At 39.1% G+C, this 16148-nt stretch overlaps 1 protein-coding gene across 3 annotated transcripts in view; it reads left to right on the top strand.

The window, feature by feature from the left end:
• Positions 1-4770: 4770 nt before the first annotated feature.
• LOC131937905 (E3 ubiquitin-protein ligase HECTD3) overlaps positions 4771-16148 on the top strand; it is a 37830-nt gene continuing 26452 nt past the window's right edge. The window contains exons 1-6 of one of the 3 annotated variants that reach the window (XM_059295619.1): positions 4771-4789; positions 13001-13303; positions 13550-13728; positions 14938-15169; positions 15463-15581; positions 15777-15890. In XM_059295619.1, the coding sequence (XP_059151602.1) occupies positions 13013-13303; positions 13550-13728; positions 14938-15169; positions 15463-15581; positions 15777-15890 (935 nt within the window). In that variant the 5' untranslated portion in view covers positions 4771-4789; positions 13001-13012. The other 2 variants (XM_059295618.1, XM_059295617.1) reach the window with 2 other exon arrangements.

Below are 16148 nucleotides of genomic sequence, written 5' to 3'. Positions count from 1 at the left end.
TATATATATATATATATATATATATATATATATATATATATATATATATATATATATATATATATCATATAAGGAGAATTTCACTCTCGATCATCTTTTAGCCCTCGTCGAGGGCTTTGAGTCGGACCAACAGTTTTTCCATACGGCCTAATCATCTATAGTAGTGTATGCAAAAACTTGGCATGATGTGCAGACGTTAAGTAACCTAAAAATTGTGTTAAAATTTTACCGGTTTTTGCCATAAAATACAAAGATTATATAGGGAAATACAACTGGTCAGTTTTGACCCCTTTACGAAGTTTTCCCCAGATATGCCGAGTTTTTTGTGACACCCCAAGGCGTTCTCCTACCACCTCACAAAATTTCAAGGGGGGTCGTCGGAGGAAAAAAAAATTGCGTAATTGAGCTCATATAAAGAGAATTTCACTCGCGGTCACTTTTTAGCCCTCGTCGAGAGCATTGAGTGAAACCGACAAGTCTGTCCTACGGCCAAGCCATTTACGTATAAGCATGCCAAAACTTAGCCAGATGTAAAGAGGGTAAGTGCCCTAAAATCCGTTTTGAAATGACCCTCTGTTTTCCCCATAAAATACAAAGATTATATAGGGAAATACGACTGGTCAGTTTTGACCCACTTCCCGATTTTTCCCAGATATGCCGAGTTTTTTGTGACACCCCACGGTGTTCTCCTACCACCTCACAAAATTTCAAGGGGGCTCGTCGGAGGAAATTTAATTTTTTTTCGTAATATAGCTCATATAAAGAGAATTTCACTCGCGGTCACTTTTTAGCCCTCGTCGAGGGCTTTGAGTCAAACCGACAATTTCCCTAAAGGTCAAGCCATTTACCTAAGAGTATGCAAAAAATTAGCCAGATATACTGAGTTTAAGTACCCTAAAATCCGCGTTGAAATGACCCTCTGTTTTTCCCATAAAATACCAAGATTATATAGGGAAATACGACTGGTCAGTTTTGACCCCTTTACGAAGTTTTCCCAGATATGCCGAGTTTTTTGTGACACCCCAAGGCGTTCTCCTACCACCTCACAAAATTTCAAGGGGGGGGGGGGGGGGGGTCGTCGGAAGAATTTTTTTTTCGTAATATAGCCCATATAAGGCGCCGGTCAGTCGAAGTCCGTTTTGACCCCCTCTCCGTCGACTTTTCGGCCAACCGTCACCGGCCCTCGTGTTCTATCGACCCAAGGCACCATCGTGCCAAATTTGACGCGCCTGCGGCGCTGGGAAGTGCCCTGTCGGGCACTTGACCACTTTGCTTTATATATATATATATATATATATATATATATATATATATATATATATATATATATATATATATATATATATATATATATATATATATACTTATATACAATCACAAAATACGAACATAGGTCATAGGATACTCATTGCTGGCCTGTTCGGGATTTGAAAAACATCAATAAAATAAATTTCAACGAAAACCAGTTTTAATTAATTTTTAATATAAGCCTCCTTATTACCAGTCGGTCAAAATAAAATAAAACATGAAAGCTTTGTATAAGCAATGGTGTCTCGTGTTATGTTTATATTTATGTGTTTTTTTTAAATTTATATTATAAATTTCTTAAATATTATTGATTTAATACATTTCCTTTTTATACAATGTCATTCTTTAGTAATTACTTATAAAAAAAATAATAATTAAGAGAAGTAATTGCTTTTTAATTTGTTTAATACAAATCTATTAAAAGAAGTTTATGATTACCCCTATTAGAATATTTTTCAAAAAAAAGGGAAATAAGTCAAGGAAGTGGTTTGAACATTTGCTTATCTTTGATAAGTTTAATTGTAGGAGAAAGACTCGGCTTTCACAGTGGTTTAAAAACAAAGGGAAAAAGAATATACAAGAGCGTGGGGTGGTGTCTATAAAATAAATATAATCCAATCGCAGCTACAGTAATTTTTTACAAAACAACCATCGTCAAAAATGAAAGGAAATTTCCTTTTTTTTTAAAACTATAAAAAATTTATTATGGTCGGCTCTGGGCCCCTAAATGGCGTGCCCCCCCCCCCCCCCCGCATTGCGGGGTCTGGCGGCACTGTAGTTCCGCCCCTTGGGTGCACCACGTTTCCCTGTGACGCCACTGATGAGCAGAGCTTCTTCCAGGCATCTCTTCGGTAGGGGGGGGGCCTGCCCCCGAAAAAATTCTACCGCCCCCCCCCCCCCCGAACGAAATGAAATTTATATAATTTATATAGAAAATATATACTTTTAACAGTGTCCGCCCCCCCCCCCCCCCCGAAGAAAGTCTACCGCCTCCCTCCCCCCCCCCCCCCCCCCGGAGAAAAAAGTCTGGTAGAAACACTGCTGATGAGATATAAATAGACCGGCATTCTTTCTATTCACGAGCAAACTGAGCTACTGGAGCAGCAGACAAAATGGTGGAGTTAACGATTTTTTTGGGTACATCCATAGTTGCACTGTGCTTCGGCAACCAATTGAAATTGATGTTTTGTAAGTGGATGCAGTAGTATAGCTAGGGGAAGGTCGGGTGGGGCGTCTGCCCTGGCGCCAACCTTTAAGGGTGCGCTAAAAGGAGTAGAAAATTAATTTAATTAATTTAAACGCTGTTTCGAAAATGAACGACTACAAGGCTTTACACGCTGAGATAACTGTTTCCTATATCAATTTTGTGTGACCGAAATAGAAAATTTTACGGGATAGTAACTGGTAAGAAGCGCCACCAACCATTCCAACTGGGAAGGGGGGGGGGGCGCTTTTTCACAGACAGGAGCAACTATATATAAGAAATGGGAGGGAGGGGGCGCAAAATTGATAGCCTGATCCGGGCGCCGAAATTGATCGTTATGCCTCTGAGTGGATGAGGTTAAAGGTTAAAGAGAAAAACACATCTGGAAGAAACACTGGAACATAGGGGAGGCAGTCACTAGAATAATATATACACGATTTTTTTTTCATAAACATTTTAATAGTTTTGTTTTATAACAAATTATCTTTTTCCGAAGGAAGTCTATCGCCCCCCCCCGAAGGAAATGGAATTTATATAGAAAATATATACTTTTAACAGTCCGCCCCTTTCCCCCCCCCCCCCCCCCCAAGAAAACCTATAAATTTCCAGTAATAAATTTAGATCTAAATAATCTAGATCTAGTAAATGTAACATCTAGGCCTAGATCTAGTCATGATATTAGGTCGTATTTCTATAAGCCACGGGTCTCCAAACTTTTCAGTCCGAGGGCCACATTAACTATCAAATATCAATTCGGGGGCTAGAGTTTCTTTAAGGCATTTTTTCGGGGTGGTGGCACCGAAGAACGTCTACCGTCTCCCCCCCCCCCCCCCCAACCAAATATAATTTATATAGAAATATAGGCCTATATAAATTTCAAGTGTCCCCCCCCCCCCTCGGAGAAAAAAGTATGAAAGAAACACTTTTTCTTTCTTGAAAATGTTTGTTCACACAGGTATGTTGTTCCAAAATTCAAAAGGTACTTTGATGTAAAACTTTTAATAGTAGGGAGTTCTTCTTTATGCAAAAACATATAAAAACCCATCCGCCCTTCTGTGAACGTGTGTCTAATTAATGACCTCCAGCTGCTGCTCATCTTTGCAACTGGCCACATTTGCTTCAAATGGGTTCTGAAACAGTCTCACTTTTTCTGCCTTTGAATCCAAGTAAAAAAACCGCTACTGAAACTGCAGCTGGGGGTCCTTGAAGATCTCGCATGCAAATGACGCGGGGAACTCAGTGGTTGCTTCAGTAGTACAGACCTAGCACTGCTGAAAGTGCATACAGTTGTTGGCATGTACTTGTTTCAAAAACATGACAAGTTTGGATCTGAAGGCCTTTGCCTTTAGGTTGGTGTATAGATCAGAAACTAAATTTCCCTATCTTCTAGTTTTAGTTTCAGAGGCCAATTTCTATACCCGCTCTTCATCAGACATTATTGGCTGTGGCTTGCCTTTACTTTCCAGGAAGTCACCTATTTTCTTTTTTATAACTTAAATACTCTGCCTAGAACTTTCTCGCAAATTAGCCATCTTACTGCTGTGAAATATGGTAAATCTTACGATTCTGTCTTTGTATCTTTCAACATGTCTCTGAACTATCTATAGTTAGATATCCTGTCCGGTAACAGTGCCATACATTCTATGTAGGGAAGCCAGCTCGTGTTTTATGTTCATGTCTTCTTCCACACCTCTAATGAACACACGAAGTTGAGAGGTGGAACAACTGTCCAGCGACTCATCCATTGCTATAGAAAAATGGTGAAACTTGCTTGCATTTTTCGCTATTTTGGTCACAATGTTTATACCAATGTCTGCAACACGGCGGGCAATGGTATTTGCACCCAAAAGCTACATTTTCAAACTGTTTTGAATTTTCTGGGCAAAGTTTCTCAGCCACCTCTAAGAAACATTTTATTCCGTGAACAAAAAGATCGCCGCGGGTCGGATGAGAAGACATCGCGGCCAGAGTTTCTTCCAGGCATCTCTTCCGCCCCCCCCCCCCTCCCCCCCCTCGAACGAAATGAATTTGAAATATATATAATTTATATAGAGAATATATACTTTTGACAATGTCCGCCCGTCCCCCGGAAATTGTTGTCCCCCCCCTCCCCCCCCCCCCGAAAATTTCAAGTGCCCCCCCCCCCCTCCCCCCGAGAAAAAAGTCTGGAAGAAACACTGATCGCGGCGGTCCGCGGGCCGTAGTTTGGAGACCCCTGCTGTAAGCCAATGGGGAACATATTTTCTTACTGCTGCGAACACACGTTATAACTAAAAGGTGAAGTTTTGTGTCGACTTTTTGCTAGAAAACGAAGACACATTCAATTTTTTATAAAGATTCTAGATCTAGCTTCTAATCTAGATCTAGATGTAGATTTCTAGATCTAGATCTAGATCTGGTTTCTTGTGAAAAAAGTATTTTCATTAGGCCTAAATTGCCAAATTATTAGGTGGTACCTATAGGCTATAGTGCCGCTATAGGCCTAGACTAGACCTATACTATTTTTAAACTATTTTAATTTTAATAATTTAATTTATAATTTATAATTTATGCTAATATGTATCATCATTATTATTATCATGTATGTTATTGTTATGTATGTACTATGTAGTATGTAGTACTAGTAGGCCTAATACATAGTATGTATTATTATTGGCCGCGTTTGCGCTGTTCGCTCCGCGTTATGCTTAATCTTTACCCTAGGTGGCACACGATCTAAAAAAAACAGATATCAGGACTGCCCGATTTTTTTTTTTTGTGGTAGTGGTAACAATTTAAAGTTGACATAGATCTAGATCGAGTTTAAGTGTATTTAGATCTCTATATTAAATATTATTTCAACACCTTATTAGAGTCTAGTACTTGTAAAAAAACAGTACAGTGTAGTGTGTAGTGTCAAGGAAAGTTTGTGAGGTCAGATGGGTCAGATGATATCATGATAGTCCTAGATCTAGCAGCAACCTAGCTAAATCAAACTGTTCTTTAACCTTTAGGCCTAGCTATCTAGCATAGTAGATCTAAGTCTATATTATTTATCCTACGTGAACTTAAAAAAAAATTCAATTTGCTTGAGGGGGGAGGGGGGTGGGAGGAAGAGAGAAGTGAAGACAGACGATCTCGTGTGAACATCTATGGCGTATGCTTTAGGCCTGCTGAACTCACAGCGACCTCGCCGACCGTGGGCCGTGGTGGGATTTTCAATTACAGGATGGTAAATCAAACCTGTGAGGCTCGTAGTATATTCTTTAGGGGCCACGCTTTGCGAGACGCGTAGTCACTTAAATTATTATTATGTATGTAGGCTACTTATAGGCCTAGGCCTACAATAGTATTATTAATAGTATTAAGTATTAGATTACTAATATAGTTTATAATGATTAATGTTTAGTTACTTAGGCCTATTTATTTAATGGCCGATAGGCCTATCTAGTACTAGCTCTCACAATCTCAGGAGATATCATGAATAAGTGAATATGACATGACTTACAACAATAGTCTCAAATTAAAATCGTCTCAATAATATATTAATTATTAGGCCCTATTACTATTAGATCTAGCTTATAGTTAAAAAGAAATTAGCAGCGTAAACAAAGTCAATTTAAAATAAAATTTATTTTAATTTATGTTAAGTGATTGTTTGATAAAATGTATTATAATATATTATTATTATATCAGGCCTATCATAATAATAGTATTTTAATATAGTAGGCCTAATCCTAATATTAAATTATTAATTGTTAATGATTGCGATAATTTAAATTAGGCCTACTTAAGTAAATAGGACTATAAGTATTAATTAATAGCTATTAATTAAGTATTTAAACAAACAATAATGAATAGAGCTAGTCCTGTATCTATAGTGTTAACCCTTTGAGCCCTGGCCTAATTTCTCCCATTTCCTGAGCTCCCAGGCCCAAACCAATTTTCACTTATCTGTTTCTAATTTGGCCTATAACTTTTGAACTGTTTGAGATAATCAAACCACATTTGATATTAAAGCTCAGTATCAAACAACAATTCAGCAAGATTCTAAAATTCTTTACAAAGGTGTAGCGACGGGGGGGTATATATGTCCCTGGGCGCCGACCCAAGGGGCACCTAAATAAGCTAATTTTAGCTGCTATTTTGAATTATAAATTTAAAAATATTTGGGGAGTGTGAGGGTGGGGGTTTTATGAAAGGCGGTAACGAATGCATCCAATAACACACAGTTCAAGTTCAACTATAATTGTTCTTTATTAGAATGATATATATATTCAAGTTTCTACCTAACTGATCTACACTGTACTATTTACTTCCACTACTGACTGTTCATACCACATGCTACCTACTACTACGCACTCCCATGACCAATCCTAACACTAACTGTTCTCTACATTCTACGTCTGCTCCATTCTACCTCGCTAGCTAATCATGATCTCCTAACTATCTACATTCTCGGCCGTCTCTGACCGCTACCTAACAACTCCTGGCCTATCGCTCTACTGACCCACGCCTCAGTGGTCAGCTGACCGTCCCACGTGACCGGTCAGCCCTGTGCGCCCATTGGCCTCTCTAACCAACCAACTAGGCCTATAGTCTGTTTCTGCTAACCTATATCTGCTAAACATGTCTGACGTAATCTTGCGTCATCACATATCTCCCTCCCTTTCTGTAGCTGACAAATTATATTTTTCAGCGTCTACTACTAATCTAATACATCAACAACTATCTATCTTACTACTCTATTCTATCCCTAACATCAATCATGTAAATCAAATACAAAATGGGACAGCACAGTTTACAAAAACATAAATCTTGTGTCTGTGTTCCTGGAAAAAAAATGTCATTGTTTTCGTTCTTGTGTAGGTATCCTGACGTCTGTAGTGTTTCTGCTTGATAGTGTATGTCTATGTTATGTTATGTGTGAATCCAATCATGTGCAACTCAGTTCTGGCTAGGTTGTCGTGTACTGGCCTTGAGCCAATCTTAGTAGAATGTGTAACTGGTTGAACGGGCTCTGCGAGCAGTGTAAGTGTACGTGTAAGTGTTATGTAATTGTTGGCGTTCCTCTGTGGTGGGTGGGTTGTGGCGAGTTTTGATGTAAATTCCCGTGAGGCAGGTGTATGCGTAACTTCGTTGGTCAATGTGATGACGCAACAATCTCATCTCAACGCTGGTTGAGACGTCCACGTAGAGTGGTTATACGATGAACTTATACGATGAACTGAAGCTGTCTGATGCGGGGAAACAATGACGCAACATTCCGACGCTGGGAACTTGGACGATGGGTCTTCTACCCTTTGTATGTGCCGACGTAGGTGTACGTAGCTGGCGGTCTGTTATTCAACCCCAGTGCGGGTGCGAAGCGGTGGCGATGCGTCCGCTGTCTTGACCAGGGCAATTCTCTGTTCGGCAGGGTTGTTCGCTGTCCAGGTAATTCAACGTAATCATGGCTTCAGGTGGCGGCACTCTTTGAAGTGTCTGCTTCATCTCGTCTCATTCTGAATAAGCGTAGTGGGTCTGAAATGGTATTTCGAGACTATGAGCAATGGTTTTACGTGACCAATTTAGTGCCCGCGCAGACAAGTATTCAGACAGAGGTACCTTCCATTAAAAAAAACTCAATCCCAAATTTAAACGTGCTGAACATTTGTCTGGCGGTACATACAACATTACAAAAATAACCAAATAAAAAATCAGTACACTCTAAGCTAACAACAATCTGTAAAGCCTAATAAACTCAATAGACGTAAACACTACTAGAGGTTAGAAATAGCTTCACAAAAAGAATAGACATGTAAGTGTGTATCAATAATATTGTGTCTTCAAATCAACATTTCAACACGTGATCAAATAGTGGAGCAGCTCTCACTATGTGACTTTTGACTTGACTTCAACTGGCTTGCTTGAATTAATGACTGACTTCACTTTTGACTTCAGTAACTTGACTTATTTCACTTTGACTTCAGTAACTCGACTGACTTCAGTAACTTGACTTATTTCACTTTGACTTCAGTAACTCGACTGACTTCAATTTAACGACTGATTCCACTTTGACGACTTCAATTACTTCAACTTGACGACTAACTTCACTTTGAAGACTAACTTGACCTCGACGACTTCACTTCAATTCAACTTAAAAGACTTCACTGACAGACTTAAACTTCGACGACTTAAACGTCTTCACTTTGACTTCAATGACTTTTCCTTGACTTCAACAACTTCAATATGACTTCAAATACTTCACTTTGACTTCAACAACTTCAATATGACTTCAAAGATTCACTTTGACTTCAACGACTTCAATATGACTTCAAAGACTTCAATATGACTTCAAAGACTTCACTTTGACTTCAACGACTTCAATATGACTTCAAAGATTTCAACGACATCACTTTGATTTCAAAGACTTCACTATAACTTCGACGATTTCACTTCTTCACTATGACCTCAACGACTTTAATATAACATCAAAGACTTTTCTTTGACTGCAACATGACTTCAACTACGTCACTATGGCCTCAACTGCGACTTTAACAACTTATTGACTGACTTGACTGACTTCAAATAACCTCTTTGACTTCAGTTCTGACTTATACTTCACTGACTTCAATAACACTATTGACTTCAGATTGACTACACTGACTTCGACTTCAACTGTATCGACTTCACGCCGATTTTCTCGACTACTTAGATCAACACAAAACTACTCGACTTGACTTCACTTTTATGTCCGTTGTTCAAAATCATTTATGGGGACGGTCCGGGTCAAATTCTATCCAGGCTTTAATAAACCACACTAGGACCGATAGGGTGGGGCTCGGTGTGGACAAAGGTGTTGTGTGCTTTCACATGGTCTATGATTACTATACTTGTGTTTGTATAGGTGTGTTGATGGGGTCATCTGGTTTAAGGCTGACCAGGAGTAACAGTACTGTTTGTCTGCTATCAAATTCCTTGTTACATATTCCTCTGATTCATTGTTTACTGATTTCTCTAATCTCAGCAATCTTTTACTGACTGTTTTGTTCTGCGGCCCTAAGTTAAGAACATCTGCACCAATCTCGGTAGTCTTTGTAGAATGATCCTCAATAACCTCGTTAACTTTTGCTATCAACTTGTCCGTTTTGAATTGCAATTCGTCTACTTTTGTGTCTACTTGTTCTTTGTCTCGAGTACTGGGCTGCTTGTTTATTTGTTGCTTGTGGCTCATAAATTCTACATTAAACTGCTTCACTCCTGTAATGTTGCCTAATATCATATCGTATGGCCCGTTTTTGAAAACAGCTGCTTCAACTGTTTTACACGCTGAGGGTGTGGCTATGGTGACTATAGCTGTTGGCCAAACATATGTGCTGCCTCTTGAGCTGTGAACACGTTGTGTTCTGCCTGTGTATTGGTGGTGTTGTACGAATGTGTTACGTACTGCCACTGTTGAGCAGTGTGTGTCCCTAATTGCTGTGGCGTATCTGCTATTAATTTTTGACGTAAATGTGTCTGTTCTTTTACTGGCTTCTGTAAACGATGATATGAATGCTATTCTATTAATATGTCTATATTTTGGTCTGTTGCGTTGTGCATCTTGTTGGCGTATATCATAATATCGTATTCTGCAATTTATTTGTTTGTGGCCTGTTCTATTACAATAGTAGCATCTGACACTGTACTTGTGTTTTTGTTGACTGTAGTTAATCTGAATGGTGTGATTTGCCGTATTATGTTTTTGGAGTGTAGGCCTATGTGGTGTTTCACTTTTTGTAGTAGGTATTTCGCTTGCTTCACTGGACGTGTCATCTGAATCTGAGTCGTAGGAATAGTAAAATGCTGGTTCGGCTATCTGGTTGTTTTTATTTGTATCTAAACTTTGCACCATTTCTTGTTTGGCTTGGCGAAGTTCTCTCATTTTTTCTATTTCTTTACGAATTCTTTCTGTTTCTTCTTTAATTCCGGCAATATATGTTTCTGCTTCTCTTTGTTTCTCTGCTAACTCGGCATCTATCTTTGCATCATATTCTTCTTCAGTCAACAAGGAATCTGGATCTCCGGTTACCTTGTAATCTACAATTCTATTGATCAAATCTTCCATAGCATCTGGATCATCTAGAGTTTTTACGTCAAATTCTTTAACAGTTAATAACCAGTCTCGATTTTCTGTTGTCGTGTATTGTCCAAGCCTAATAATCAATTCATCCAGAATATCTGGATCCTCAATAGTTCTTGTTTTGTGTTCCATTTTAACTGTATTCTGAACATTTGTGTATAGCAACAAGTCATCAATTCTACCTGACTCTTCTAGGCCTGACTTGAGCTCAGTTTTAGTGCCCACTTCGTACAATGGAGGCATTTTTAAGGGTAGTGTGGTTGAAGAAACAGATAAGAAAGAGGCAGAAAAACCGCTGGTACCAAATATCCAGCACGAGTCTAAACCCAAACGTTTAAAAAAATTTTGGAAGGTACTTATCTTTTGGACATGTAGACTGTTTCCTTGTGTTGTTAATCCAAACTCGTTCTGGTTGAAGAAACCCGCTGTTGTGTTGAGTTACAGAAAGCTGTACACCAGTCATACTCCGTCATGAATAGCTGATATACGTTCTTTCCCTTACTCGACCCGCGCTCCACCAATTGTGAGGGTGGGGGTTTTATGAAAGGCGGTAACGAATGCATCCAATAACACACAGTTCAAGTTCAACTATAATTGTTCTTTATTAGAATGATATATATATTCAAGTTTCTACCTAACTGATCTACACTGTACTATTTACTTCCACTACTGACTGTTCATACCACATGCTACCTACTACTACGCACTCCCATGACCAATCCTAACACTAACTGTTCTCTACATTCTACGTCTGCTCCATTCTACCTCGCTAGCTAATCATGATCTCCTAACTATCTACATTCTCGGCCGTCTCTGACCGCTACCTAACAACTCCTGGCCTATCGCTCTACTGACCCACGCCTCAGTGGTCAGCTGACCGTCCCACGTGACCGGTCAGCCCTGTGCGCCCATTGGCCTCTCTAACCAACCAACTAGGCCTATAGTCTGTTTCTGCTAACCTATATCTGCTAAACATGTCTGACGTAATCTTGCGTCATCACAGGGAGGCGTCAAATTGAAAGTTTGTCCCCGGGCGCCGGGAGGGGTAGCTACGCCTCTGATTCTTTATTTTTTTTTACAATGTATGAACATAACAATGTATATAAAACAAACACAGTCCATGGCTGTGGCTCAATTTTTCGTTTCGGCGGCATAGCTTAAAAAAAAAATATTTGTACAACAAAAGTTTGCGCTAAAAAAATATTTATATACCAATAATTGTTTTATACTACTTACTAAACACACTGACAAAACTAGAGTAACTTATCTATTTATTGTTATTGTAATAATAATTATAATGGAATAATAAAATAATATAAAATAACATTTTTTTTTGTTGTCAATGTATATTACGAAATGCAAACACGCTTTCAACTTTCCCCAAAATTTATTTTTAGAATCATAATCCCGCACTAAAAAGACATATGCGCTGTTTTATTCAGTCCACCGCTAATTATATTTAATAAGACGGTATACTAGCCCCTAGGACTATGACGCTAGATCATCTGGCCGGAAAACTGGCTTTTCTGACATAGATGCCTATACTTGAGACCGGTTTTCCGGCCTGTCGGGCTCAAAGGGTTAAAACAAGGTTCTGTTTGCAAGTATTATTATCAATAGTTGATCTGTCAACCTCTACCTAACTTGCTATGTAGAAAGTCTTTATTAAAATAGGCTACACAGGTGCCTAGCTTGGCTTTGCTTTTATAATTTACTCTACTTTTTTAAACATACCTTTTCATTTCACTCAGTCGAAAATAAAATACCCACCAATATTGTTTTCACATAACACCTGTTTGCTGCTTTATTATTGTAATAAACCATTATAAACCAGTTTTCTGTTTGTTTACATTAAGGCCCTATCCTGTAATCATAATAATATGAAAAATACAGTTCCTAAAATATATTCCCTCATAAGCACTAAAATATAGGTCTAGGCCTATTTAAGTGCATAAATGTAGTTCTAGGCTCACTGTGAATGTAGCAAACTTAAATGTAGTTCTAGGCTCACTGTGAATGTAGCAAACGTAAATGTAGTTCTAGGCTCACTGTGAATGTAGCAAACTTAAATGTAGTTCTAGGCTCACTGTGAATGTAGCAAACTTAAATGTAGTTCTAGGCTCACTGTGAATGTAGCAAACTTAAATGTAGTTCTAGGCTCACTGTGAATGTAGCAAACGTAAATGTAGTTCTAGGCTCACTGTGAATGTAGCAAACGTAAATGTAGTTCTAGGCTCACTGTGAATGTAGCAAACGTAAATGTAGTTCTAGGCTCACTGTGAATGTAGCAAACATAAATGTAGTTCTAGGCTCACTGTGAATGTAGCAAACATAAATGTAGTTCTAGGCTCACTGCGAATGTAGCAAATTTAAATGTAGTTTACAGTTTTTTGTTTCTGTTTTAGCCATAATCTACTATGAATAGTAACGGCAACATTCCAGCTGCTCGTGGCAGAATAGCACGAATAAGATGTTTACAAGACTGCATCACTAGCCTGCGGCAGAGAAAACCATTCCCTGACCACCTGTGCTACGTGCCGTCAGAATTAGAGTACACAACATCCTGCAAGACAACGTGGAAACTTCTGTCAGCGCCTGCCAAAAGTGCTCCGGTCATGCACGAGATGTCAGCCACACCATCCAGTCGTTTGATTGTCAGTGGAGAAGATCTGTGTAACGCTGACGGTAAATGGTTGCGCGTCTTGAAGGTAAGTTATTTTAGAGTTGTTAACAGTTGGGGGTAAATGGTTGCGCGTCTTGAAGGTAAGTTATTTTAGAGTTGTCAATAGTTAACAGTTGGGGGTAAATGGTTGCGCGTCTTGAAGGTAAGTTATTTTAGAGTTGTCAATAGTTAACACTTATTTCAAATAAGAAGACGGAAGACAACATTTAAAGCTGCATGATTTTAACACTGATAAAATACAATCTTCACGCTGAACTTGTTGTTTGAACAGACTAGAACTTGTTCCAGTGATGAATATGAACCAGTTCCGGGGGAAAGTTTGTGGCTGCTTCTGTTCTCCAGCCGTAGTTCCACCGAAGAAACTCCATCTGCTGTGCCAGTGCAAGATTATGTTGCTGGACAAAACAAAAACAGAAATAATTTAATGAAACAAATTCCAAAAATTAAAAGGTATTTTTGTTTGTTTGAGTGTTTTCAGTTGAACCCCTTACAGTCCTATATTGTTTATTTGAATGGTTTCAGTTGAACCCCTTACAGTCGTATATTGTTTATTTGAGTGGTTTCAGTTGAACCCTTACAGTCCTATATTGTTTATTTGAGTGGTTTCGGTTGAACCCTTACAGTCCTATATTGTTTATTTGAGTGGTTTCAGTTGAACCCCTTACAGTCCTATATTGTTTATTTGAGTGGTTTCAGTTGAACCCCTTACAGTCCTATATTGTTTATTTGAGTGGTTTCAGTTGAACCCTTACAGTCCTATATTGTTTATTTGAGTGGTTTCAGTTGAACTCTTACAGTCCTATATTGTTTATTTGAGTGGTTTCAGTTGAACCCCTTACAGTCCTATATTGTTTATTTGAGTGGTTTCAGTTGAACCCTTACAGTCCTATATTGTTTATTTGAGTGGTTTCAGTTGAACCCCTTACAGTCCTATATTGTTTAGTTGAGTGGTTTCAGTTGAACCCCTTACAGTCCTATATTTCTTTATTTGAGTGGTTTCAGTTGAACCCTTACAGTCCTATATTGTTTATTTGAGTGGTTTCAGTTGAACCCTTACAGTCCTATATTGTTTATTTGAGTGGTTTCAGTTGAACCCCTTACAGTCCTATATTGTTTAGTTGAGTGGTTTCAGTTGAACCCCTTACAGTCCTATATTGTTTATTTGAGTGGTTTCAGTTGAACCCTTACAGTCCTATATTGTTTATTTGAGTGGTTTCAGTTGAACCCCTTACAGTCCTATATGCCCACAGTCGCCTGAGAATATTTGTGTGTAGAACAGTCTGATACTCTTTAGTTGCCCAAACTATGTATATTCCGTTTATTTATGTGTAGTAACAGAGTTATAGTTGGTAATGAGATTTTGAAGATAATGTCAGAAGCGAAAAATTCATTTTTTTCATTTATATTTTTTAATTGTTGTTCTGTCACTATGTTATGGGCAGTATAATTAGTGAAATTAAAACTAATTAAAAGCCCCTTCTGTTGAATTTGGCTTTATGTATAATGTAACGAATACAGCGATATTTAACAAAAATTAGTCCAGTGACTAATTATGGTACTTTTTAAAAATGTGCAAAACATAAACATGTATTCTAAAAATTGTACAAAATGATGGTGTATTTTAAAAGTTGCAATGATGTCCAATTTTGTAACTTTCAGTTGGGAGGGAGTGATAGAGGAAGTCTATTCTCCAGTTTTAAAAAAGCACAGAGGTCAGATAGTAGCACCAGATGAGGAGGCAGTGGAGAGGTTGAAGTTCCTGGACAAAAAATGGACGCTGGATCACGATGCAGCCCTTGTGCAACTCATGTCTCAGAACATCCCCAGGGAAACAGACAACCTCGGCTGTCTGCGCGGCTTTGTTGAAGCCATCGGTGTCTCTTCTTATGCTGTAAGTCATGTCTCACCTGTCAGGCATGTCTCAGCTGTCAGTCATGTCTCACCTTTTGCATCTCACACTCTAAATTTTGTCTCACCTGTAAGTAAATGTCATGTTTCACGTGTCTGTCATGTCACACCTGTCAGTCATGTTTCACCTGTCAGTCATGTCTCACCTGTCAGTCATGTCTCACCTGTCAGTCGTGTCTCACCTGTCAGTCATGTCTCACCTGTCAGTCAAGTCTCACCTGTCAGTCATGTCTCACCTGTGAGTCATGTCTCACCTGACATTCTGTTGTTGACCAGTCTGTGGATGGAGAGAGCTCTAACCTGACTGATGACAACCCCAACACGTACTGGGAGACAGACGGCTCCCAGGGCCAGCACTGGATACGTCTGACCATGAAGAAAGGAACAATCATCAAGTACGAGATTCATTGTCAGCTATTTAGGCAGAAAGTCACTTATTTGTTGGTTCAGAAAGTCAGTTGTTTGTTTAGAAAGTGAAGTGTTTGTTTGGACTTAAAGTCAGGTGTTTGTTTGGACATAAAGTCAGATGTTTGTTCAGAAAGTCAGGTGTTTGTTTGGACATAAAGTCAGATGTTTGCGCACTTTCCCAGGTACCTGGCTCTAGTGGTGAACCTGGCTGATGACAATTATCTACCAGAGACCATCTCAGTTGTGGCAGGAGAGGCGGATGACATCAAAGTCTTGAATAACATCAACATCAACTGGTCAGTTTACAAATGTGATTGTCATCTTCCATCCCTGTGGTTGTCATCCCCCATCCCTGTGGTTGTCATCCCCCATCCCTGTGGTTGTCATCCCCCATCACTGTGGTTGTCATCCCCCATCCCTGTGGTTGTCATCCCCCATCCCTGTGGTTGTCATTCCCCATCCCTGTGGTTGTCATCCCCCATCACTGTGGTTGTCATCCCCCATCCCTGTGGTTGTCATCCCCATCCCTGTGGTTGTCATCCCCCATCCCTGTG

This window comes from Physella acuta, unplaced genomic scaffold (genome assembly GCF_028476545.2).
Source record: "Physella acuta isolate Inbredline_101_S28 unplaced genomic scaffold, ASM2847654v3 ptg000225l, whole genome shotgun sequence".
Taxonomy (NCBI): domain Eukaryota; kingdom Metazoa; phylum Mollusca; class Gastropoda; family Physidae; genus Physella; species Physella acuta.
Note: the sequence above shows the minus strand (reverse complement) of the source record. Positions and strands in the feature narration are given on the sequence as shown.